Below are 25389 nucleotides of genomic sequence, written 5' to 3' on the forward strand. Positions count from 1 at the left end.
GGCAAATACATTCATTATTTTCAAAAACAAAACAAAAACCATTATATAACAAAAGAGATTAAGCGATGAACAAGAATACACATTAATGGTGCTTAGTGCAATTTAGACGAGGTGGGCTGGAGAGTATCTACAGCTCCCAAATTATATTTGTTATATCTGTAAAAAGAAGATAGTTATAGTTTGTTTTAAGAGCATCGAATGGCACCACACTTTACTGTCACTCAAACAAAAAAAAAGTTCAATATCTCAAACACTAAACAGCACGTTCGTTTTTGTGGCACAAAACACCACAGTCGAATTGCATAGTTTTAGAGATTATTTCATTTTATTGGGTGCTCATTTTCCTGAAAGCTCCGACTTATACAACGTGACCACTGTACTACCTGACCACTGCAGATTAATGTATGCGTTGATAGTGTTGCCATGAAACGCTCAATCGTCTCCTATGATTTATTATTAACACAAGCTGTGTCTCATTTCGGAAGGCTGCGTCCTCCGGAGCTCGCATTTGAAGGGTGCATACGTCATAAGGCCGTCTCATTTCAAAAAAGTGAGTAGGACTCTCCAAATGCGACCTTTGGATGCGTCCTTCTTTCATAGGATTTCGGAGTGTGCTGAGGTGTAGCCTTCACGGCTGGAGATAACCCACAATTCTTTGCGTCTCCGTTAACAACCGTCATATTTTTTTATATTATATGAAAAAAAAGGCAGCACCGCCAGATATACATGCGAGCGTAGGTGTGGTGTTTAAATTAAGTAGTTCAAGCTTTTTTGTTGTTTCTTTTAAGCTCTATTACCTCAAACAGAGAGTTGTGGTAAACAGGATTACAACTGTTTAGTGCATTTTAAACGTTTAGAACAGTACATTGCTGTCAAGACAAGAAACATTTCACAGTCATTTTCAAGTTATAAATCATTTTCATTCATATAAACTGGCGTGAGAGCGCTGAACTTGTTGGCATAGCAACGTGATACTTCCTGCCTGTGTGTCCTAGAAGGACGTCTCGTTTAATTCTGATTGAGGACACTCCGTATACTGCATCCTACACAGGACGTGTCCTCCGGAGGACGCAGCCTTCGAAATTTAACGAAATGAGACACAGCTACATACATCGTGAATCCGTGCTCTGCTCCTCCAACTCAACACACCTGAACAAGCTAATCAAGGTCTTCAAGATTAGGCTAAAACTACAGGCAGCTGGGTTTCATCAGGGTTGGAGTTACCCAGAGCTTGGATCTTTAAAGGCGTTTTCAACGGCCCTTTGAATAGCGGTTGCGGGATTCAGCAGCACTTTCAGTGTAGTTTTGTGAGCCAATAGCGTTCATTGTAAGATCGCAGCTCGAGAGGATGACAGCCGGAGTGTTGTGCTTGTTGAGTGCTGTTTTATTGTGTCTGTCTGACTATTTGAGCACAATAGACGCTGGAGTCGTAGGTGAGAAGGTCTTTTAGCTTCATTACACAGCCTGAGGAAATGCATAAATAAGTGCCTTAAATGTGAATATGAAACACAGTACATTTAGTTGGAATAGCAAACTTATGAACAACATACTGACTGTCCATGTCTTCTAGCAGCATTGTACTTGTTACACACCCTAGCCTACTATACTGGGCTAGGTTGCAACACTGTCTTTGAAATTTTCCCACAGGTTAATCAATGTGTGACAACACTGGTAATATCGACTGGGCAGTCAGTGATTAAGTAGCGTTGGCTTTGGGAGTGTTCTCGTAGGGCAGCGACGCATTCTGGGAATTGTTGTCTTTCATCCCCATGAGACGACAATACATTTTTTTTTGTGTGTGTCTTTTCTCAGTCTAGAAAGCACCAAATTAAAAAAGTCAAATTTCTACTACATTAATGACCCAGTTTAAATACAGATTCATCTTCCCAGTGCTGAAGTTCCCTTTAAAAGACACGAGCAAAAATGTGTGGGTAAAGTGGCTGTTTCATTGGCTGTTTGTAAAAAAAAACGTTTTTTTTCCCCCCCAATATTACGTCACGAGGGAGTCGTGTGCCAAGCTCTGCGTTGGCTCAGTGCAGAATAGGTTGGTATTCAGTAGGAATCAGGGTATTTTTGGTAATTTTTCTATTTCAATTTATCATTGTCATAGAAAAATGATTGTGTCCAGCATGTCAGGACATCGAGTCCACAGGTTTCCTAAAAAAAATTAATAAGAGAGCCTGCGTGTTGGTGTTTTGTGCAGATGAAGAGACAGGACTTCACTTCTGCATCTGCTTCAACACACACGGTGGTGTGTGTAGTGTTCACTTTACACGGCAGATTATCACTCCAGAGATATGATGGAGGTCAACATTGCAATGCTCATGTTTTGTTAAGGGATAATATTAAATGATTAAACACCCACACGCGATGCTGCTTTGTTGTTTTTACGAGAATCAATGTCAACGTATGAATACAAAGTAGGTTATATAAACAAATGCATAGTCTCACACTTTAAAAAAAAAGTCTGGAATTATGTGCGGATAATGTAAATATTTTATTCAAAATACATACTGAAAACGTCATACATCCCCTCACTATCTGTGAATCGGCACAAAATAAACCAATTCAGAGTTGTAAGTCGCTTTGGATAAAAGCGTCTGCTTGCTTAAATGTAAACCCATTACACAGAATGAGTGAATAAAGGATGACATGAAATGCACGATTACACTAACGTTATACTGCCTGTGGTTCAGCCGTGGCGGGAGATGTGACGGTCATGGATCCGTCAGAGGTGCAGCTTGAAGAAACCGTGAACTGTGGACCATAAATAGGCAGGTGTACACTGTGCAGTCACAAAAGCTTTCATGTTAAATGGAGACTGGAGCTTTCAATCTTGCTGCTATAGCTACAGATAGAAAAAATGATCTGTGTACAAATGATTTGTTGAAAAGCAGAGAACAGCAGCCATTCCTTTCAACAGAAACAACCAGAAAGGGAGAGAGAGCGACAGAGAGCACGCGTGTATCTGGTGTGTATGCACGCTGTATGGTTGCAGCCACTAGCATAGATCTAACCTATGTGACATGGTTGTGTGTAATTTGGCAATAGGGGATAGCCATACGTTGGTGAAAATCGGTCCGACTCCCAAATTTAAATTTTTAATACTTTTTTATGTTTAAAAATTATCGTGAGATAATTTTGTGCTCATCTCGTATTTCCGCTGACATGCTGCGAGCCACTACCATATGAGCATCCACGATGTCCACGCGAGAGAACAAAATAGTCTGCGAGCTCATATGACAGCAAAAACCGCACCATGTACGCCTGGCTTTAACGTTAAGTGTTGATGGATATTAATGAGTGTGACTTATGCCATATGGTCAACTTAGTTTCTGACTGTTATTGGTATCAATACTCCTAGATGACCTGACCAATACCAGCTTTGCGATTGCCTGATATGATAATTATCTGAAAATTATTGTAATCCGAGCACAGCGTTCATATGCTATCGTTATCGTCTGGTGTTGAGTCTGAACTCTGGTAACACCTATCGTAGCAAGCCTACTTTGAAACTGACACATTTTAGTGATACATATTTATACGTGATTTTAATCTGATAAATATCAACATTATGTTTGATAGACATTGAAACTGAAACAAACTATTACAGAAATCCCTGGTTTCCCCTAATGATCCTCTTGAATCCTCTTCTGTAGTGTCCGGTCAGTGTCCTGGGACTCTGATGGTTGTGCCGTCCAGTCGAGGATGCACTTCTGATAGAGGCTGCTCTAGAGGACACAAATGCTGTCGCTTTGGCAGTGGACATGTGTGTGTGCCACCTGTTTTCAGTGAGTTTCAATTAATGATTGATGCTAGAGGTCTTAAAAGAAACATGAAAGGTTTTCATTCAGAAATTCATAGTCAATTTCACAAAATGCAAAGAAACAGCAAGTAACACAGTGAACTAAAACACAAAACTATGACGTAGAAAGATGTAATATTCCAGTAAAAACTACTCATTTATGCTAGTGAACAAGACCTTCAGCATTCAGTGATATGTTTTCTGTCACGTGTCTGCTAAACAGCAAAGATAGGAGAGTGTCTTAGCACAAAACCTGGAGCTGGAACGTGTGCTGAGTTGTGTGGCTATGACCATGACTGTCCGAACGATGAGAAATGCTGCAGCAATGGATGTGGACGTCAGTGTATGGCTCCATATACAGGTATTTGCAGTATATTGGGTTATTTACTGTTTGGGTCAGCCTTTCCCCTTTGTTTTTTTAATGTATATTTTGTGAAGCATGTTTAATACTGAATGCTGCTTGAAAGGACAGACTAAAGCTGATGTTTGTATCCATGCAGTCAAGCCTGCAGCCCAACCGCCAAAGCCTCCAGTGAAGCCTACAGCTCAACCGCCAAAGCCTCCAGTGAAGCCTGCAGCCCAACCGCCAAAGCCTTTAGTAAAGCCTGCAACCCAACGACTAAAGCCTGCAGTGAAGCCTGAAATACAACCACAAAAGCATCCAGTGAAGCCTGCAGCCCAAACGCCAAAGCCTCCAGTGAAGCCTGCAGCCCAAACGCCAAAGTCTCCAGTGAAGCCTGCAGCCCAAACGCCAAAGCCTCCAGTAAAGCCTGCAGCCCAAACCCCAAAGCCTCCAGTGAAGCCTCCAGCCCAGACGCCAAAGCCACCAGTGAAGCCTGCAGCCCAATTGCCAAAGCCTCCAGTGGAGCCTGAAGCCGAACTGCCGTTGCCTGCAATTAAACTGCCGTTGCCTTCAGGCAAAATGCAGAAGCCTGAAGCCGAACCACCCTTGCCTGGAGCCCAACCATCGAAGCCTGCAGCAGAAACGATGAAGCCTGAGGCCGAAACGTTGTTGCCTGCAGCCCAACCACCAAAGCCTGAAGCCGAACCGCCATTGCCTAAAGCCCAACCACCAAAGCCTGAAGGGGAACCACCGAAGCCCGAAGCCGAACCGCCATTGTCTGAAGCCGAACCAGCATTGCCTGCAGCTGAAATGCCAAAGCCTGAATCTGAACTGCCATTACCTGCAATTGACCCGCTGTTGCCTGAAGACAAACCACGATTGCCTGCAGCCCAACCACTAAAGTCTGAAGCCAAACCGCCTTTGCCTGAAGCCAAACTGCCATTGCCTGCAGCCCAAAAACCCCAGCCTGAAGCCGAGCTGCCATTGCCTGCAGCCCAACCACCAAAGCCTGAAGCCGAACCGCCATTGCCTGGAGCCCAACCACCAAAGCCTGAAGCCGAACCGCCATTGCCTGGAGCCCAACCACCAAAGCCTGAAGCCGAACCGCCATTGCCTGCAGCCCAAAAACCGAAGCCTGAAGCCGAACCGCCATTGCTTGCAGCAAATACGCCGAAGCCTGAAGCAGAACCACCATTGCCCGGAGCCCAACCACTGAAGCCTGAAGCCGAACTGCCATTACTTGCAGCCGAACCACCCTTGCCTGGAGCCCAACCACCAAAGCCTGAAGCCGAACCGCCATTGCTTGCAGCCCAACCACCGAGGCCTGAAGCCGAACTGCCGTTGCCTGCATCCGAAACGCCGAAGCCTGCAGCCGAAATGCCAATGCCTGCAGCCCAACCACCAAAGCCTGAAGCTGAACCACCGTTACCTGCAGCCCAACCGTCGAAGACTGCAGCCGAAACACTGAAGCCTGAAGCTGAACCGCCATTGCCTGCAGCCCAACCACCGAAGCCTGAAGCTGAACCGCCATTGCTTGCAGCCAAAGCGCAAAAGCCTGAAGCAGAACCATCATTGCCTGGAGCCCAAACACTAAAGCCTGAAGCCGAACTGCCATTGCTTGCAGCCGAACCGCTGTTGCCTGCAGCCGAAACACCGAAGCCTGAAGCCGAACCGCTGTTGCCTGCAGCCGAAACACCGAAGCCTGAAGCCGAACCGCCATTGCCTGCAGGCCAACCACTGAAGACTGAAGCTGAACCGCCGTTACCTGCAACCCAACCATCAAAGTCTGCAGCCGAAACACTGAAGCCTGAAGCTGAACCACTGTTGCCTGCAGCCGAAATGACGAAGCTTGTAGCCCAACCACCAAAGCCTGAAGCTGAACCACCATTGCCTGCAGCCAAAACGGCAATGCCTGCAGCCCATCCACCATTGCCTGAGGCTGAACCGCCGTTACCTGCAACCCAACCGTCGAAGCCTGCAGCCGAAACGACGAAGCCTGCAGCCCAGCCACCAAAGCCTGAAGCCAAACCGCCATCGCCTGCAGCCAGACCACCAAAGCCTGAAGAAGAACCACCGAAGCCGGAAGTCGAACCGGCATTGCCTACAGCTGAAAGGCCATCGCCTGAAGCTGAACCGCCATCGCTTGCAGCCAGACCACCGAAGCCTGAAGAAGAACCACCGAAGCCCGAAGCCGAACCGGCGTTGCCTACAGCTGAAATGCCATTGCCTGAAGATGAACTGCCATTGTCTGAAGCCGAAACACCGTTGCCTGAAGCCGAACCGCCATTGCCTGCAGGCCAACCACCGAAGACTGAAGCCGCACCGCCGTTGCCTGCAGCCCAACCACCAAAGCCTGAAGCTGAACCGCCGTTACCTGCAACCCAACCATCAAAGTCTGCAGCCGAAACACTGAAGCCTTAAGCTGAACCGCTGTTGCCTGCAGCCGAAATGACGAAGCTTGCAGCCCAACCACCAAAGCCTGAAGCTGAACCACCATTGCCTGCAGCCAAAACGGCAATGCCTGCAGCCCATCCACCATTACCTGAAGCTGAACCGCCGTTACCTGCAACCCAACCGTCGAAGCCTGCAGCCGAAACACTGAAGCCTGAAGCTGAACCGCCGTTGCCTGCAGCTGAAACAACGAAGCCTGCAGCCCAGCCACCAAAGCCTGAAGCCGAACCGCCATCGCCTGCAGCCAGACCACCGAAGCCTGAAGAAGAACCACCGAAGCCCGAAGTCGAACCGGCGTTGCCTACAGCTGAAAGGCCATTGCCTGAAGCTGAACCGCCATCGCTTGCAGCCAGACCACCGAAGCCTGAAGAAGAACCACCGAAGCCCGAAGCCGAACCGGCGTTGCCTACAGCTGAAATGCCATTGTCTGAAGCCGAAACGCCATTGCCTGCAGGCCAACCACCGAAGACTGAAGCCGCACCGCCGTTGCCTGCAGCCCAACCACCAAAGCCTGAAGCTGAACCGCCGTTACCTGCAACCCAACCATCAAAGTCTGCAGCCGAAACACTGAAGCCTGAAGCTGAACCGCTGTTGCCTGCAGCCGAAATGACGAAGCTTGCAGCCCAACCACCAAAGCCTGAAGCTGAACCACCATTGCCTGCAGCCAAAACGGCAATGCCTGCAGCCCATCCACCATTACCCGAAGCTGAACCGCCGTTACCTGCAACCCAACCGTCGAAGCCTGCAGCCGAAACACTGAAGCCTGAAGCTGAACCGCCGTTGCCTGCAGCTGAAACAACGAAGCCTGCAGCCCAGCCACCAAAGCCTGAAGCCGAACCGCCATCGCCTGCAGCCAGACCACCGAAGCCTGAAGAAGAACCACCGAAGCCCGAAGTCGAACCGGCGTTGCCTACAGCTGAAAGGCCATTGCCTGAAGCTGAACCGCCATCGCTTGCAGCCAGACCACCGAAGCCTGAAGAAGAACCACCGAAGCCCGAAGCCGAACCGGCGTTGCCTACAGCTGAAATGCCATTGCCTGAAGATGAACTGCCATTGTCTGAAGCCGAAACGCCGTTGCCTGAAGCCGAACCGCCATCGTTTGCAGCCAGACCACCGAAGCCTGAAGAAGAACCACCGAAGCCCGAAGCCGAACCGGCGTTGCCTACAGCTGAAATGCCATTGCCTGAAGATGAACTGCCATTGTCTGAAGCCGAAACGCCGTTGCCTAAAGCCGAAACACTGTTGCCTGCAGTCGAAATTCCGAAGGCTAAAGCTGAACTGCGGTTACCTGCAGCCGAACTGCTGTTGCCTGAAGACAAACCACCGTTACCTGCAGCTGAAACGCTGAAACATGAGGCCGAACCGTTGTTACCTGCAGCTGAAATGCTGAAGCCTGAGGCCGAACCTCCGTTGCCTGTGGCCGAACCGCTGTTGCCTGTGGTCGAAACACAGAGCCCTGAGGCTGAACCGCCATTGCCAGCAGCAGAACCCCTTTTGCTTTCCGCCCAACCGCCAAAGCCTCCAGTGAAGCCTTCCGCCCAACCGCCAAAGCCTCCAGTGAAGCCTTCCGCCCAACCGCCAAAGCCTCCAGTGAAGCCTTCCGCCAAACCGCCAAAGCCTCCAGTGAAGCCTTCCACCAAACCGCCAAAGCCTCCAGTGAAGCCTTCCGCCAAACCGCCAAAGCCTCCAGTGAAGCCTTCCGCCAATCCGCCAAAGCCTCCAGTGAAGCCTTCCGCCAAACCGCCAAAGCCTCCAGTGAAGCCTACCGCCAAACCTCCAAAGCCTTCAGTGAAGCCTGCCCCCAAACCACCAAAGCCTCCAGTGAAGCCTGCCGCCAAACCGCCAAAGCCTCCAGTGAAGCCTACAGCCAAACCGCCAAAGCCTCCAGTGAAGCCTGCAGCCCAACCACTGAAGCCTCTAGTGAAGCCTGCAGCCAAACCATTGCCTGCAACCGAACAGCCAAAACCTGAAGCCGAACCAACGTTGCCTGCAGTCGAACCACCAATGCCTGCAGTCGAACCGCCGATTTCTGTAGCCGAACCGCTGTTGCCTGCACCAAATGAAACCCTAAAAGTCTTATCACTTAATGCTAAATAAATGTTATGTTTAGTGAAATGTCTTGTTTTTTTATTTATATTGTTTTGAAGTGTTTCGTTTTTAGCATCAAAAAACGGTTCTCCGTTGACAAGTTTTGGCAAAAAATGAAGGCCTTCTGAAGCCATACGTTTGTGTATTGAAAAATATCAATATTTACCACATTAAAGTGTAATCTATAAGCTCTACCAGAGACTGCCTGTGTTCAACTTGTGAAAAAAGCATAAGTGATGTTGCGCAATCATTTTGACCTGCAAGGGGCGTTTCAATTAAGTTGACTATGGAAGGCTGTCAAAATGCATTGCTTCAGAAGGCCCCACAGAGCCGCGTGTATGTGTATGGATGCACTTATATTTTGACCTACAAAATATGTCAGACTACAATGATGTCAAAATATGTATAGACTACAATGATGTCAACCCCAAAAATGGCTGCCCTCAACCTCTGAATAAGGCCTATAGTGAGTCTAAAAGGGTAACCGAGTCACCTTTATATTGCGCTTTTTCATAATACAGATTGTTCTAACGCAGCTTTACAGTAATGGCAGGCTGTACAGCAGATCTAGAAGAAATAGCGTCATAGTCAAAATTCAGAAATTGTTTATTTGTTATAAATGTATTGGGTTCTTTATCTATACAGCCACCTTCATGGGGGAGAGTCTAGTTGAGACAATCTCTGCAGACACTTCTGGATATGGCCTGGATCCAGCTAACTACAGTTAACATTCATCATAGAGACTAGTATAGATGCCATTCTTCTTATGATGTAACAAGTACATCAGGTGTTATAGGAAGTGTTCCCGTTCCGGCTGACCTAGTTAATGCCAACTAACAATCATTTAACTGATTTGAATATTAGAAATTTATAATGTTCTATGTGTTTTCCAGGTTAAAGAAATGTGTTTTAGTCTAGATTTAAACTGTCAGAGTGTGTCTGCTTCCCAAACAATGCTCAGAAAACTGTTTAAAGTTTAGGGGTTAAAATTAGGGGAGAACTCTAGTTGCTGTGTGTTGGACCAGCTGGAGTTTGTTTATTAAGCGTGAAGAGTAACCACCCAGTACAGTAGTACAATAAGCTAGTCTTGACGTCATGAACGCATGAACTGTTCAGCATTTTGCATTGAGAGCATACGTCGTAATTTATATATATTTGTAAGATGGAAGAATGCCGTTTTACAGATGCCAGTGGCTTTCAAATTAAAGATTGGTATCAAAGAGCACAACCAGATAACTGACAACGAAGACTGGGCAGAACATCCATCAAGTGTTAGTATTCTTGCTTACTATGTGTGGAGGTTTTTTTGACCAATAATTTGATTTTTTTTTATATCAGCAATGCATTCCGTTAATCTTGTGAATTGGTAAATTTCGTCAGGTGCAAAGAAATATAGAGTTAACAATGGATAAATCTATCATCAGCATACGTCATGCTTCCTAATAATATCACTCTAATATCTAGAGTGGCATGTACAGGGTGAAAAGCAACAGTCCTAGTACTGAACCTTGCAGTATGCCATACTGAACTTGCGATTGGTATGATATCTCTTTATTTACTGCTACAAATCAAATGGATAAGTATGATTTAAACCATGCTAATGCAATTCCACTAATGGCAACGCAATTTTCAAATATTCAATAGAATGTTGTGGTCGATTTTGTGTTAACACATCATTCATGCGATAACATGCAATAACATGTTAATGCGTAATTATGCGTTAACTCGTAAATCATGCGTTGACACATTGTGTGCTTACACGTCAGTTTTACACATTTTGGCCCTGTTGGCCTTCCATATAGAGGGTCATGATGGACTATAAATGCATGTTTAAAAGATGTCACCATAGTGACGTCCTCTCACAACTGATTCACAAAGGGGTATATATTGAATTACACGTAGCTAAAAGTCAAAGTAACAATTTGTGGCAAGGGGGGCGTGGTTCAGCGAGGTCTGCAGCGGGAGAGAGAGCCGCGGGACGAGCGGTAAGTGAGTGGGTTGGACGCAGATTAATAACACCTGTCTCTTGTTCCAGTAATGAGCGCGGAGAGGGTATAAAACCTCGGTGGAACCGGAGACCAGGGAGAGAGAGAGATCGGACGGTTGATGCGAACCCACAGAGACTGAGTAACCGGAAGCCGGAAGTGCCGACCCGGAAGTGATCGAGTGTTTATGAGAATCCACACCGCAGTGTGTGTTGTTGAAGTTTTTAAGTTATAATAAAGAAGCATCAACCGTCCAGCCGACCCCCCGTGTCCTCTTCCTTCCTCCTACTATCGAACTTTGTTACACTGGTGCCGAAACCCGGGAGGAAGTAGGACAGCGCCGCCGCCATGCAGACGCCCTCCGCCTCGCCATTTGCGGACATTATTACATCCCTCGCGGTCCTCCATCAGGACCAACACCAAGCCATGCTGGATCTTCGGGCAGACCAGGAGCGCCGCTTCGAGGCCATTGTCCGAGGCCAGCAAGAGGACCGCGAGAAGTTCCGGAGCTGGATCGACCGGGAGGTTCGCGCCGAAGCCGCCGGGCTGACCAGCGCACCGGTCCACGTGCCCCTGCACAAAATGGGGCCACAAGATGACCCGGAGGCCTTTATTGACCTATTTCAGAAGGCCGCGGAGGCCTGCGGGTGGCCCCGGGCACAGTGGCCGGTGCGCCTTATACCACTGCTGACAGGGGAAGCCCAGGCGGCCGCACAACAGTTACCGGTGGCGAACCTCCTCGAGTACGAGGACCTTAAGAAGGCCATCCTCCAGCGGGTCGGCCGCTCCCCGGAGCAGCACCGGCAGAGGTTCCGCTCCCTGGAGTGGGGAGAAGCGGGCCTGGGGGTGGGGGGTGACAATGGCGCTGGTTCCACGCCCTCCCCGCGCTCATTCTCCAACCCACTCCCCGCCGCAGAGGCGGCGGGTAGGCCTGGGCTGGCCTGCTGGAGGTGCGGTGATCCGGATCATTTTGTGGACCGATGTCCGATGATGGACATCGGGACAATGATCCGGATCCCGGACGTTCAGCGGACCACCCCCGATCAAGCAGGAGAGTACCAAATTCCTGTAAGTATCAAGGGGGGTACATATCAGGCCTTGGTGGATTCAGGATGCAACCAAACCTCGATCCATCAAAGCCTGATGCAGCCTGGGGCATTGGATACAAGCCGCATGGTTAAGGTGCGGTGTGTGCACGGGGATGTGGTGGAATATCCGGTTGTCCCAGTCACGATACAGTTTCGGGGGCAAAAGCATAATATAGAGGTGGCGGTTAGTCCACACCTCCGGCATCCGCTAATTCTGGGGACGAATTGGCCCGCCTTTACGGCTTTATTGGGATCGTTGTGTGCGGATGCCGCTTGGGAGAAAAAGGCAAGGAAGGGGGCGGTGCGAGTACAGCTTGGGGAGACTGAACCGGGACCCTCGGGGACAACTCCAGAGGAACCGAGCGGGATTGAAGGACTAATTCTCTCGGACCGCGATGACTTTCCTCTGGAGCAGTCACAGGATGAAACCCTTAAGAACGCTTTCCAGCAGGTCCGATCGATCGGCGGACAGTCTCTCCAACCTGCCTTGCCTGTCTCCTATCCTTATTTTGCCATAATCAAGGATCGGTTGTATCGAGTGACCCAAGACACTCAGACAAAGTTAGATACAACCCAGTTGTTAGTACCAAAGAGCCGCCGGGAAATGCTTTTCCAGGCGGCTCACTCTAACCCGATGGCGGGCCACCTGGGACAGGCGGCCACGCTGAATCGCTTAATGACCCGATTTTTTTGGCCAGGCATTCATGACAATGTGCGCAGGTGGTGCGCGTCTTGTCCTGAATGTCAGTTGGTGAACCCACTGGCCGCCCCAAAAGCGCCATTGCGCCCCCTTCCATTAATGCAGGTCCCCTTCGAGAGAATTGCGATGGACCTCATCGGGCCATTAGAGCGATCCGCACGCGGACATCGTTTTGCGTTAGTTATCGTGGACTACGCGACACGATATCCGGAAACAGTGGCTCTCCGCAACATCTCTGCGAAGAGTGTTGCGGACGCACTGTTTCGTTTAATCTCCCGAGTGGGGATTCCGAAGGAAATCCTCACTGATCAAGGCACGGCGTTTATGTCACGCACGTTAAGCGAATTGTACGGATTATTGGGCATTAAATCTATTCGAACAAGCGTCTATCACCCACAAACAGACGGCTTGGTCGAACGATTTAATCGCACTCTTAAATCCATGATCCGTAAATTCGTACAGGAAGACGCCAAAAATTGGGATCGGTGGTTAGAACCCCTCTTATTTGCTGTGCGGGAGGTCCCGCAAGCCTCCACGGGGTTTTCCCCCTTCGAGCTTCTCTACGGACGGCAGCCCCGGGGGGTGCTGGACGTCCTACGAGAAACTTGGGAGGAGGGGCCTTCTTTGGCCAAGAACGAAATTCAGTATGTGCTGGACTTGCGAACAAAACTCCACACCTTGGGGCGGCTATCGAGGGAGAATTTGTTGCAAGCCCAGGACCGCCAGAGCCGGTCATATAACAGGGGTACAAAGCTACGCAAATTCACACCGGGAGAGAAAGTGCTCGTTCTACTCCCTACGTCGAGCTCGAAATTAATGTCAAAGTGGCAGGGGCCATTTGAGGTCGCACGACAGGTAGGAGAGCTCGATTATGAAGTGATACGATCCTATAGGAACGGGGCACGTCAAATATACCACCTCAACCTGCTAAAAAAATGGAATGAGGTGGAATCAGTGTTGTTGGCAACGGTGATCGGGGGAGAGGATGATCTCGGGCCAGAGGCGAGCATTAAAGCGCAATCAGTCGCGCTGGCCCCTGGGGGAGATCACCTCTCACCGTTCCAACTCACTGATTTATCAAAATTACAGGCGGAGTTCGCTGATGTGTTCTCGCCCCTACCGGGACGTACCGACTTGATTCAGCACCATATCGAGACCGAGCCGGGCGTGGTAGTTCGCAGCCGGCCGTATCGTTTACCTGAACACAAGAAAAAGGTCGTTCAGGAAGAATTAGGCGCAATGCTCGACATGGGAGTAATCGAGGAGTCCAACAGTGACTGGGCGAGCCCGATAGTTCTGGTCCCCAAAACAGACGGCTCGGTCAGGTTCTGTGTGGACTACCGCAAGGTGAACGCTGTGTCGAAATTCGACGCATATCCAATGCCGCGGGTTGACGAGTTGCTTGATCGGTTGGGCTCGGCTCGATTTTATTCGACACTGGACTTAACAAAGGGCTATTGGCAGATCCCCTTGTCTCCATTGTCCAAAGAAAAGACAGCTTTCACCACGCCGTTTGGATTGCACCAATTTGTCACGCTTCCTTTCGGGTTGTTCGGGGCACCCGCCACCTTTCAGCGCCTCATGGACAGGATTTTGCGTCCCCATGCCGCATATGCTGCTGCCTATCTGGATGATATCGTGATTTACAGTCACGATTGGCAGCGGCATATGCAGCATGTCAGGGCGGTCTTGAGGTCGCTGAGGGGAGCGGGGCTCACGGCCAACCCGAAGAAGTGTGCGATTGGGCGGGTGGAGGTAAGGTATCTGGGCTTCCACTTGGGTCATGGACAGGTGCGTCCCCAAATTGATAAGACCGCAGCAATTGCAACCTGTCCGAGACCCAAGACCAAAAAGGAGGTTAGGCAGTTCTTGGGGCTGGCGGGATATTATAGACGGTTCATACCAAATTATTCGGACCTCACCAGCCCTTTGACTGACCTTACTAGAAAGGGGCTACCAGATACGGTCCAGTGGACGGAGCCGTGTCAACAGGCTTTTACCCGAGTGAAGGCTGCTCTATGTGGCGGGCCGCTCTTACACTCCCCTGACTTTTCTCTCCCTTTCTTGTTGCAGACTGACGCGTCGGACAGGGGGCTGAGAGAGAGAGATCGGACGGTTGATGCGAACCCACAGAGACTGAGTAACCGGAAGCCGGAAGTGCCGACCCGGAAGTGATCGAGTGTTTATGAGAATCCACACCGCAGTGTGTGTTGTTGAAGTTTTTAAGTTATAATAAAGAAGCATCAACCGTCCAGCCGACCCCCGTGTCCTCTTCCTTCCTCCTACTATCGAACTTTGTTACACAATTATACATGCAACCCCAGAGAACTGTAGACATGTACAAATGTATATGAATGCATTTTTTAGAAAGGTTCTGTTTTACATATTTATACCGATTTATGCCATCCTACTGCAACTTTTTGGCCAGGGACATGACATTGCCGTCGGACCAATGTTTTCTGGGTATCTTTAACATCCTTGACTAATATCAAGAAAATACTAAATACAAATCAACCAAAATAGAATACTAATAAATACTAATCTCACAACAGTAAATAGTTTTTTACAATATCAATTATGCGCAAACTTGCAAGGAGTTAGGAAATATACAATAATGGAAGGAACAGCTACTAGTGAGTGTTGTAGTACTCGAGATACAAATACAAAAATACAAACATTATGAAATTTAGGTTTAAATAACAATAATACGGCAAATGAAAACAATTTATATAAAAGCTATCTGAAACAAATACGTTTTCAGCGCTGATTTAAAAACACTAAGTGATTCTGCTTGCCTAATCTCCACCGGCAGGGAATTCCAGAGTTTAGTAGCATTTGATGAAACAGCCCTATCACCCTTTGATTTAAGTTTAATTTTGGGAACAATTAAAAGGCCAGCTTCTGAGGAGCGAAGTGCACGTAGAGGTTTGTATGGGGTTAAAAGCTCTGTGATATAAAGAGGTGTAAGTCCATGCAAAACCTTGTAGGTAAGCATTAGAATTTTAAAATCAACACAGAATCTGACAGGGATCCAGTGTAATGATTCAAGTACAGGGGAAATGTGATCCCCTGACCGGTTTCCAGACAGAATTCGAGCGGCTGCATTCTGTACCAACTGTAGTTTGTTAAGGGTAGCTTTTGGGACCCCGGCCAGCAAAGCATTGCATTAATCAATTTGTGCATTACAGTAATCAAATACAAAGATGTTAATTAGCTTTTCAGCCACAGGCAGTGACAGCATGGGACGCATTTTGGCAATATTTCTCAGATGAAAAAAAGATGTCTTGACAGTGCTCAGAACATGAGGATCAAATGTTAGGGTACTATCAAATATGGTTTGAAACTGAAGTTGTTTGAAACAGTTTTTCAAATAGCAAATATCAATATCAAAAATATCAAACTATCAAATAGCCACAGTAAAATGTGGCTATTTGTTGATTGTTAATGCTATTTCTAATATTGATATGATTATATACCAAAACAATTATTTGTAAATAATTGTGTGTGTATGACCAGGTCTGTCAGCCACCACCAAAGACCATTTCTGACCTAAGAAAAACCCTGCACATGTGATATATTTGTTAAATCAAGTTTATTTTTTCCTTGCTGTTAAACAATACAGCTGCACAATAATATTTTCAAATTGTAAATTAAAAAAATGTACATGCAGGTCCTTCTCAATTTTTTTTTGATAAAGTTCATTATTTTCCATAATGTAATGATAATAATTAAACTTTCATATATTTTAGAATCATTGCAGACCAACTGAAATATTTCAGGTCTTTTATCGTTTTAATACTGATGATTTTGGCATACAGCTCATGAAAACCCAAAATTCTCAAAAAATTTGCATATTTCATCCGACCAATAAAAGAAAAGTGTTTTTAATACAAAAAAAGTAAACCTTCAAATAATTATGTTCAGTTATGCACTCAATACTTGGTGGGGAATCCTTTTGCAGAAATGACTGCTTCAATGCGGCGTGGCATGGAGGCGATCAGCCTGTGGCACTGCTGAGGTGTTATGGAGGCCCAGGATGCTTCGATAGCGGCCTTAAGCTCATCCAGAGTGTTGAGTCTTGCATCTCTCAACTTTCTCTTCACAATATCCCACAGATTCTCTATGGGGTTCAGGTCAGGAGAGTTGGCAGGCCAATTGAGCACAGTAAACCATGGTCAGTAAACCATTTACCAGTGGTTTTGGCACTGTGAGCAGGTGCCAGGTCGTGCTGAAAAACCAAATCTTCATCTCCATAAAGCTTTTCAGCAGATGGAAGCATGAAGTGCTCCAAAATCTCCTTATAGCTAGCTGCATTGACCCTGCCCTTGATAAAACACAGTGGACCAACACCAGCAGCTGACATGGCACCCCAGACCATCACTGACTGTGGGTACTTGACACTGGACTTCAGGCATTTTGGCATTTCCTTCTCCCCAGTCTTCCTCCAGACTCTGGCACCTTGATTTCCGAATGACATGCAAAATTTGCTTTCATCCGAAAACAGTACTTTGGACCACTGAGCAACAGTCCAGTGCTGCTTCTCTGTAGCCCAAAAGTGGCTTGACCTGGGGAATGCGGCACCTGTAGCCCATTTCCTGCACACGCCTGTGCACGGTGGCTCTGGATGTTTCTACTCCAGACTCAGTCCACTGCTTCCGCAGGTCCCCCAAGGTCTGGAATCGGTCCTTCTCCACAATCTTCCTCAGGGTCCGGTCACCTCTTCTCGTGGAGCGTTTTTGCCACACTTTTTCCTTCCCACAGACTTCCCACTGAGGTGCCTTGATACAGCACTCTGGGAACAGCCTATTCATTCAGAAATTTCTTTCTATGTCTTACCCTCTCACTTGAGGGTGTCAATGATGGCCTTCTGGACAGCAGTCAGGTCGGCAGTCTTACCCATGATTGCGGTTTTGAGTAATGAACCAGGCTGGGAGTTTTTAAAAGCCTCAGGAATCTTTTGCAGGTGTTTAGAGTTAATTAGTTGATTCAGATGATTAGGTTAATAGCTCGTTTAGAGAACCTTTTCATGATATGCTAATTTTTTGAGACAGGAATTTTGGCTGTATGCCAAAATCATCAGTATTAAAACAATAAAAGACCTGAAATATTTCAGTTGGTGTGCAATGAATCTAAAATATATGAAAGTTTAATTTTTATCATTACATTATGGAAAATAATGAACTTTATCACAATAAGCTAATTTTTTGAGAAGGAACTGTACATGAACTTTTCCGACAACTTATTGTTACCTGTCCCAACTTTTTTGGGATGTGTAGCTCTGATGAAATCAAAAATGAGCCAATATTTGGCATTGCATTTCAAATTGTCTCACTTTCAACATTTGAAATGTTATCTATATTCTATTGTGAATAAAATATAATTTTATGGTATTTGTAAATTATTGCATTCCCCTTTTATTCACAATTTGTACAGTGTCCCAACTTTTTTGGAATGGGGTTTGTATAATTATGTCTTATCTGTTTGGCTAAAAATTACGGAGTAGTTATTAGGGGTGTAAGAAAATATCGATACACGTGAATATCGCGATATTATGTTTGGCGATACTGTATCGATTCTCAAAAACGCTGTATCGATATTTATATATTTATTTATTTACATCCAAGATTCGTGGCTGTGTGTTCGGTTTAAACCACAGACTGTATAACACCCAACCGCTGGATGGCAGTGTTATCTCAGAACGTATAACTGACGCGGAGCCGGAGAAGCGCAGGTGCGTGGATCACTAGTGTTTACATTAGCAAACCCAGCTCTCAAGACGATAGCATTATTCCGCTCCTGCAGTATACAGAGCTGAAGTGTGGACTCATGTTGGCTTCAGCTAAAAAGAAGCCACTGAGGAAATCGACAAGAATCATTTTGTTTGCAAAATAGGCCAAGTTATAATCTAATACTCAGGAAACACATTGAAACAGAGAGCTCGCTTAACATCCTGACGTCACCCGCGCTGCTGAGAAGCGTTTCGATAGAATGTCCTGCACGCTTTCCTCTCAGTAACAAAATAAACACACTCCAAAACTGACAGCGGTGGCAGGAGAACGAAAGATAATTGCGATGTTCCACATCAAGACTATAAGGGGCCCCTGGGCTTTTACCTCTTGAGGGGCCCTTCATCCATTGAAACTGCATAATTAATCGTTAAAAGTTATGGTCCCACCCCTTTTACCCCACCAGGTGGCAACAAATATGACTGTTAAATATGCATTTGTCATTGAATCATTCTCAATTTTACTCAATCTTTTTACATTTACATTTAATCATTTAGCAGACGCTTTTATCCAAAGCGACTTACAAAAAAGGGGAGAGTAATAGAAGCAACGAAACAGACAAGGCCAACAACCTGTAAGAGCTGTAAGAAGTCTCAATTAATTAGCACAGTACACAATTATTATTATTTTTTTTATAGACATCTACAACAAAAACTCATGTACGCAAAATGCCGAACACTGGATTTTGATAGCTATGATTTTTAATCACAAAGCCTTTTATTTTGTGGGAATAAATGGTATTTAAAAACATCCAAATCTATAGGTCTGTTATATAATATACACAAATATAAGTGAAGTTTTTTTTTTTTTAAAATACAGAGATAGTAAAAAACACATTTTAGTTCAATATTCATGGCGTCTCAAAATGTTCTTAAGATTATCGTAGGAAACGTATGATAAGGCCTATTTAATTACATGTAGCCTATGCTGATTTTTTTTGTATCAACTTTTTGTATCAAATTTTTTATTACAACTTTTTGTATCAGCTTTTCCACAGCTCTAGTGTGGTGGTGGCTAGCTAACTACTGGGAGCTCAACTAAGTTGTTAAGTTTAAAAGGAGTTAATTATTTTGATAGACTATCATATCTATAGCTACTGCTATAGCCTGCACAACCTACGTGATTCCTTTTCCCCTTCACCATCTCTGTTCTGATGTTCTACTTTATCTTGCGCTGTTTTTCTGTTTTGCGCACTATATTACGAGACATTGCTGTCACACAGTGGCGGAGGCAGGATTTTTTTATAGGGGTGGCCAGGCAGGGGCCAGCAACCATTCTGCGGTGGCACAGAAATCATAAAAACATAAAAATTAGTTTGACTATTATATAATGGACTGTTTTAGTGACTACAACACAAATAAATACAGTTAATTTGTACTTAATTGTAAATGAGATAGTATAGTGAATTAGATCATGGAGTACTGAGTGAATTTGACAATTTCTTAGTGTTATTCCCCACCTCCAGGCAAGGGGCTTACATTATAGCTAAAGTTTAACTTGCTCAGTCAGCTTGGTTCTGGTTCTCAAAAACCCAATAGCTTGTTCTCCATTGTTGTTGCATCTTTCATGGATGAGACATGCAGATAACTACAAAGCCTAAATTATTCAATCTTTTTTGAATTTTATATAATCCATTAACTCTTCAACAGTTCTGAGTTAGTCTGTAAGGACTGTTTCTGAACCTTGCAACTGAAAAAGAAAAGACTGAATGTTAGTAAAGGAAAGGCTTTCTAAATTAGTTGTCAAAATAAATAAATTGTAACAGTTCTGTCAAAAATTAAACTCAGTAAAAGAAAAAAGTGTGTTCTCTATTGAATCCCTAAGAATATGAATTTATTTAAATGATATAATCAGGACAGAAGTCAACATTTTATTTGATGCATTTAAACATTGATGCATTGATACATTGTTGTTTGTGTAGCTACTTTACAAGTTAAAGCAAAATAAGCGCCTATATTTCAGTATAAATGCAGATTGCTCACATTTATTTGAGCATTAAAAAAATCATATTATCAGCTTATGCCTTAGGCTATATTGCTATATTACATGGCAGAATATTTTAGCACAGTTTTGATGCAACTTTAAACACGTTTTGTTTTATTATTTTATACCTTATTAGGTTACTGAAATACTACGATTTTGCATGTTGGTAGTTTCTATTGTGCTTTATTTGAAGTGATATACAGCGCGGCTGCGCTTCTCTCGGAATCTAACAGAAGTGTCACCAGTTTTCACATACGTCTTTTGAGCGAACATAATTTTACCGGTGAGGGATCATGATGATTGCGGATTATTGAGCGGAGTCACACCGGTCCGTTGCGCTCATTACAGGCTCGATCTTTTTCGTCAGAACGCCCTTGTATTGACAAATGGTCGGGTTTAAATCGGGCTCATAATTACAGTTAATGTGTCGGGCATGGCCGGGCTCGGACAAAAGAAGGGGCTCGGTAGGGTCCGGCTTGATTTTTTTGAGCTCTAAGCTCCAACTGTGACTGTTGATTGCAGGGTTGAGTGAGAGGGTTTGACTGACATTTCTCGAGCAGGACTTGCAAAGCCCGCGTGTGCATTCAACGCGATAAAGCGTAATTTTAAAGGGACAGCCAACATATTATAAAATCCGGTTACAATATTTTCCGCCATCATCGGGGGCCCTCCCCCAGCCCGGGGCCCTGGGCTTAAGCCCAGGTAAGCCCGTGCATTAATGCGGCCCAGGATGTGGATATGGATGCACCAGCTCTGCAGTTCAGTAACGTTACTTGAAATAGCACTTTATACAATAGACTGCTTTATAGAAAACAGCTTTAGGGTCCGATCACACAGAACGCGTTTTTCAGGTTAGAAAACGCGAGGCGCACTGCACTCCCTTTTTTGGTCGGCGTTTTTTCATTCAAAAATGAGCTGTGCGCTTTAATGTTTCTAAGCAACCCCCGAATCACCTGTACTGTCGGTCAACACAATGTAACGGTCAACACAACGTAACGGTCAACACAACGGAAGGCCCGCCTCTTCATTCATTCGATTGGACAACAGAACATAAGCGTGATGATGTTGCGCGCTTTTCCGCTCACAGTGGACTTTTTTTCAACTTCATGCGCTCGGAGCGCTCATGAAATGTGAAATGTGAAAATGAAACAGTCATTCAGTCATGATATGGACTGCACTTTTTGTTGTTAAATAGCCACTGCTATACTGTGAACCTTTAAAACATAAAGAATCCTGCAGTAACTTTACATTTCCCTCAACTTAGATTGCACATTGCATATGATTAGTGTTATAAATTATACTGTATTAATTAAATAAAATACTTTGTCTCGTGTTTTAGGCTTATGGTTGTGTTCTTTATTCTTTTAAATTATAAAAAACAAAAACACACAAAAAAGAAATATCGCAATATATTGCCTCTCTTACAATATCGCAATATATTGCAATATATCGTATAATAACCCTTGTATCGTGATACGTATTGTATCGCCAGAGTCTTGGCAATACACAGCCCTAGTAATTATATCCACTGTCATAAAGGAAAATATACATCACAATGCGCCGCCGCCTTAGTCGGCCATGGGTTAAAGAAACCATATTTAGTTTCATAGTAGGCTATGTTTAAATAAAATCAGTGTAATGGAGGTTTAAGTTGCTAGTTTGAAGTATTTGTATTAATTTTATTCCAGCTTGCTTCTTTCAAGTTATAGGTAGAAAGAGATGGTTCTACATAAAGAAATAATAATAAATAATAGATTTTCTTGGTACAGTCACAACAAACATTCAGTAACAAAAATACAGCAATAGTTATTAGATTGTCTTGTAATATAAATATTCAATAGGCAATAATATGCTCTTAAAGGAAACACTATACTAAACAATCTGACTGAGCATCAAACTGTACCACACGTCCTCACTGTCAGGGTTCTGCCCTGGCAGCCTTGTCTGTGTTGTCTTTGTTTATAATGTTTCTATGTTTGAGTTGTGTCTTAGCACATGTATCTGTCTGTCTTTGTGTTTGTCATGTGCTCCTCTTGCCCTTCCTTGTTGGCTGTTACCACGCCCCCTTGTTTAGTCTGGACAAGTCCTTGTTTGACTATTTTTTTAGCTTTTGATTTATTTTTAGTTTTTTCTTTGTTCCAGAATTTTTAGTCTAGTTTAGTAGTCTAGGGGTGGGTTGCACCAACAAGGATTAACTTTAAATCTAGATTAAATCAAGGTTTATCTTATAATTCTGTTGCACCAAACTTTAAACTTTGTTTAAAAATAAGCAGGCTTAAATTTAAACCATGACTTTAATCCTGGATTTATTTTCATAATAAACCTGGATTAACTATAATCTTGTCGCTCCATAACTTTAATCTCAGATTAAAATTTCAGTTAGGGATTAAATTTAAACTTGCTACTGAGGAGGTTTAAATCGTCAAAATGGCAGCACTTATTTGGTGGATTGAAGAAAATGAAAGAGTTCCTCGCAGAAAAATTAGGGACCGTCTCAATCCTGTTGAGTTTTATGATGGTGGCGAATTTTCAAACAGGTACCGATTCACCAAGGAAACTGTGATTAGATTCAATCGAAAAATTGAACCTGCAATTAGACATGGCAGTGACCGAAATGCAGCTATACCACCCCTGCAGCAAGAGGTCTTGTCGAGAGGGTGTTTGGTGTTTGGAAAAAGCGGTTTCCCTGTCTGAAGAATGAGCTTCGAACAAAGATGGATACAACATTGGCAGTCATTGTTGCTCTGGCAGTGCTGTATAATTTTGGGAAAAGACTTGGGGATGAGATATCAGAGTCTGAAGCGGATCACAGAAGTGAGCCCACAGAGGATGAAGGAGAGGAGAACAATGCTGCCACAGCAAATGGCAATGCTGTCAGGAGGACCTTAATTGAAAACCATTTCACTGGATAATATCATAGTGTGTGTTGTATGTACATACATTATTTAAAAAAGGTCACTTGATACATCTTTCCTATAGTGCACATTATTTCTTAATTAATGATTATTAACAATTAGTATAGGCTATTAATTATTAATTAAAAACAATTTTTTTAAAACATTTGTGTGTACATTGGATATTGCCCTTTTCCCATAAATAAAAAAGATGGCACACTCTAAATGGTAGCTTTTACCTTTTCTTTATTATAATAATGTGACAATATATGTTACTATTAGGCTACAGAACAATGTTTACTAGTTTACAAATTACAAAAAAATAATTAAAACTATTCGTGCTAATACAGAAACAACATGTTGCTGGTTATATACCTTTTTAAAAAAGTATAAAAAAATCTGTATGGTTTTTAAACAATCTATTCCCTCTATTTTGTACATTTCTACAACTCACTGAAAACTATTTGTACTGGTTGTAGGTCTGTAGTAAGTTTTTCTTTTTGCATCAGTAATATTTCCTTTTGTAAAAGAAGCACCTATTTCTGTAACTTGGCATTCTCTATTTGAATTAAGTTCTTCTCTTTCTCTAATTTTAGTAATTCAAAATGCTTTTCGCTGAAATCATTTTTTTGTCTTTTGTTCTTTGGAGCTGAGCATTGACTTTGATCTACAGCCAGAGCTGCTCCATCGCTGATACGTTTAGGTGCGGCACTCGCGCAGGAACCGCTCATTTCGTCTTCATCACTCAGATCTAGGATAAATATGGTAAAAATGAGTTCAAACCAAAATCGTCAAAGCGATGATATTAATGTGAAAATGAAATGCTGCTTTTGTAGGACGATGTCGGTGACTCCTCCAGCTGGTCGGCAATGGAATCATCGTCAAACGGGTTGCATAACGGGGTTATTTGTTGCGGAATCAGCTGTATAATTTTTTGTGACAGTGAATCCATTTCTCCAGTAGGGGGACCTCCACCGGTTAGAAATGTTTCCCTTCTCTCCTGTGCTGCATCCTTTTTTGCTTTCGCTTTGAGGTTTTTCCAACAGGCTTTCAGTTTGCTAACATCTCTCTTGTCGTTAATCCCATAAAAGTCAGCGGTTAGCTGGACCCAGGCGTCTTCTTTCTTTTTAATTGTCATATTATCTGTTCTTTTGTCTTCGATATTTGTTCCAAATTGCTCCATTAATTGATGTAATAAATTTTTTTCGTGTCTTGTAAAATTAGAGCTTCTGTTACGCTGTGCCATTTTGTCAGTTATGCGAATGATCGTTAATAATAACGGACTTTTGTTTTTTAAATTCACAGTTCCTTTACTTGCGCGAGACCTTTGTATTCACTCGAGTGTAAGTGAAACATTTACATTGTTGCTGTTTAGTTACACTGGATCATTAATGTATTTTCCATGCTTGTGAAATCCGCAGTGTTTACATTGCCTGCTTGATCAGTAACGGTCTCTCTCTAGCACTTTATAAAGACAGAGGACATTTTACAAGTTTATTTCCTTTATCAGCGACAGCTCCTTATGTCAGAGAGAGTGTTTCTGGTGTTCAATAAAGAAGGAAAATGAATGTTAGTATTGTTGCTGTCAGTGGCTCATCATGGCGGCGAAAAATAATGGAGGTTTTAATCGCAGGTTAAATACTGCTAATCCCAGATTTGTTAATCTTGGTTTAAAATTAAGTGGTGCAACACAACTAGATTAAAATTAAATCCTAGATCAACAAATCCTAGATTAGCTCTAAACTGAGCTTAATTTAATCCTTGTTGGTGCAACCCACCCTAGGTCTTTATTTTGCTTGTTTTCTCCAAGCTTTATTTTTGGTAGTAATCCCTAGTCTTATTGTGTAGTTTTGATTCAATTCCTTGCATCCTGAAGGGGTAGAGCTAAGGCGCGAGGAAAGGAATCTAGGTAAGGAAATGAGAATGCACAAATACGAATTGGGAAGTATAAACTCCATCTTTTTGGCCCAACGTAGGAATCCAACAGCTGGTCGAAGGACTTCTGCGTGTATGTCTTTTTCAAGCGTTTCTATAAAGAACTCTACAATTTATTAAAATGTGAAGATCCAATTTTAAATCTGACTCCATGTTGAATTTAATCTGACTCTAATTGTGTGTAGTTTCATTGAGTTTGTTACGTTGATAAATTTACGGCTGATCGTATGATTAGTTGTGATTTAATTTAGATCTTTAATTTCTCTGAGTATCTCTCTCACTTTCTTCGTTCATCAACGACCCGATATCGCTCAGAGACATAATGTTCGTG

General features: G+C 44.2%; 2 protein-coding genes across 2 annotated transcripts; both read left to right on the top strand.

Moving 5' to 3' along the window:
• The first annotated feature begins 1244 nt into the window (after positions 1–1244).
• On the top strand, positions 1245–6569 carry LOC137046125 (uncharacterized). Its single transcript, XM_067423208.1, has 4 exons — positions 1245–1433; positions 3660–3791; positions 4029–4166; positions 4306–6569. The coding sequence occupies exons 1-4, from the start codon at positions 1349–1351 to the stop codon at positions 6567–6569; spliced, it is 2619 nt and encodes an 872-aa protein (XP_067279309.1). The 5' UTR covers positions 1245–1348.
• Positions 6570–6596: 27 nt separating this feature from the next.
• On the top strand, positions 6597–8714 carry LOC137046132 (nascent polypeptide-associated complex subunit alpha, muscle-specific form-like). Its single transcript, XM_067423221.1, has one exon. It carries the CDS (start codon positions 6597–6599, stop codon positions 8694–8696), a length of 2100 nt encoding a protein of 699 aa, XP_067279322.1. The 3' UTR covers positions 8697–8714.
• Positions 8715–25389: the final 16675 nt, after the last annotated feature.

Source organism: Pseudorasbora parva, chromosome 2 (assembly GCF_024679245.1).
Source record: "Pseudorasbora parva isolate DD20220531a chromosome 2, ASM2467924v1, whole genome shotgun sequence".
NCBI lineage: Eukaryota > Metazoa > Chordata > Actinopteri > Cypriniformes > Gobionidae > Pseudorasbora > Pseudorasbora parva.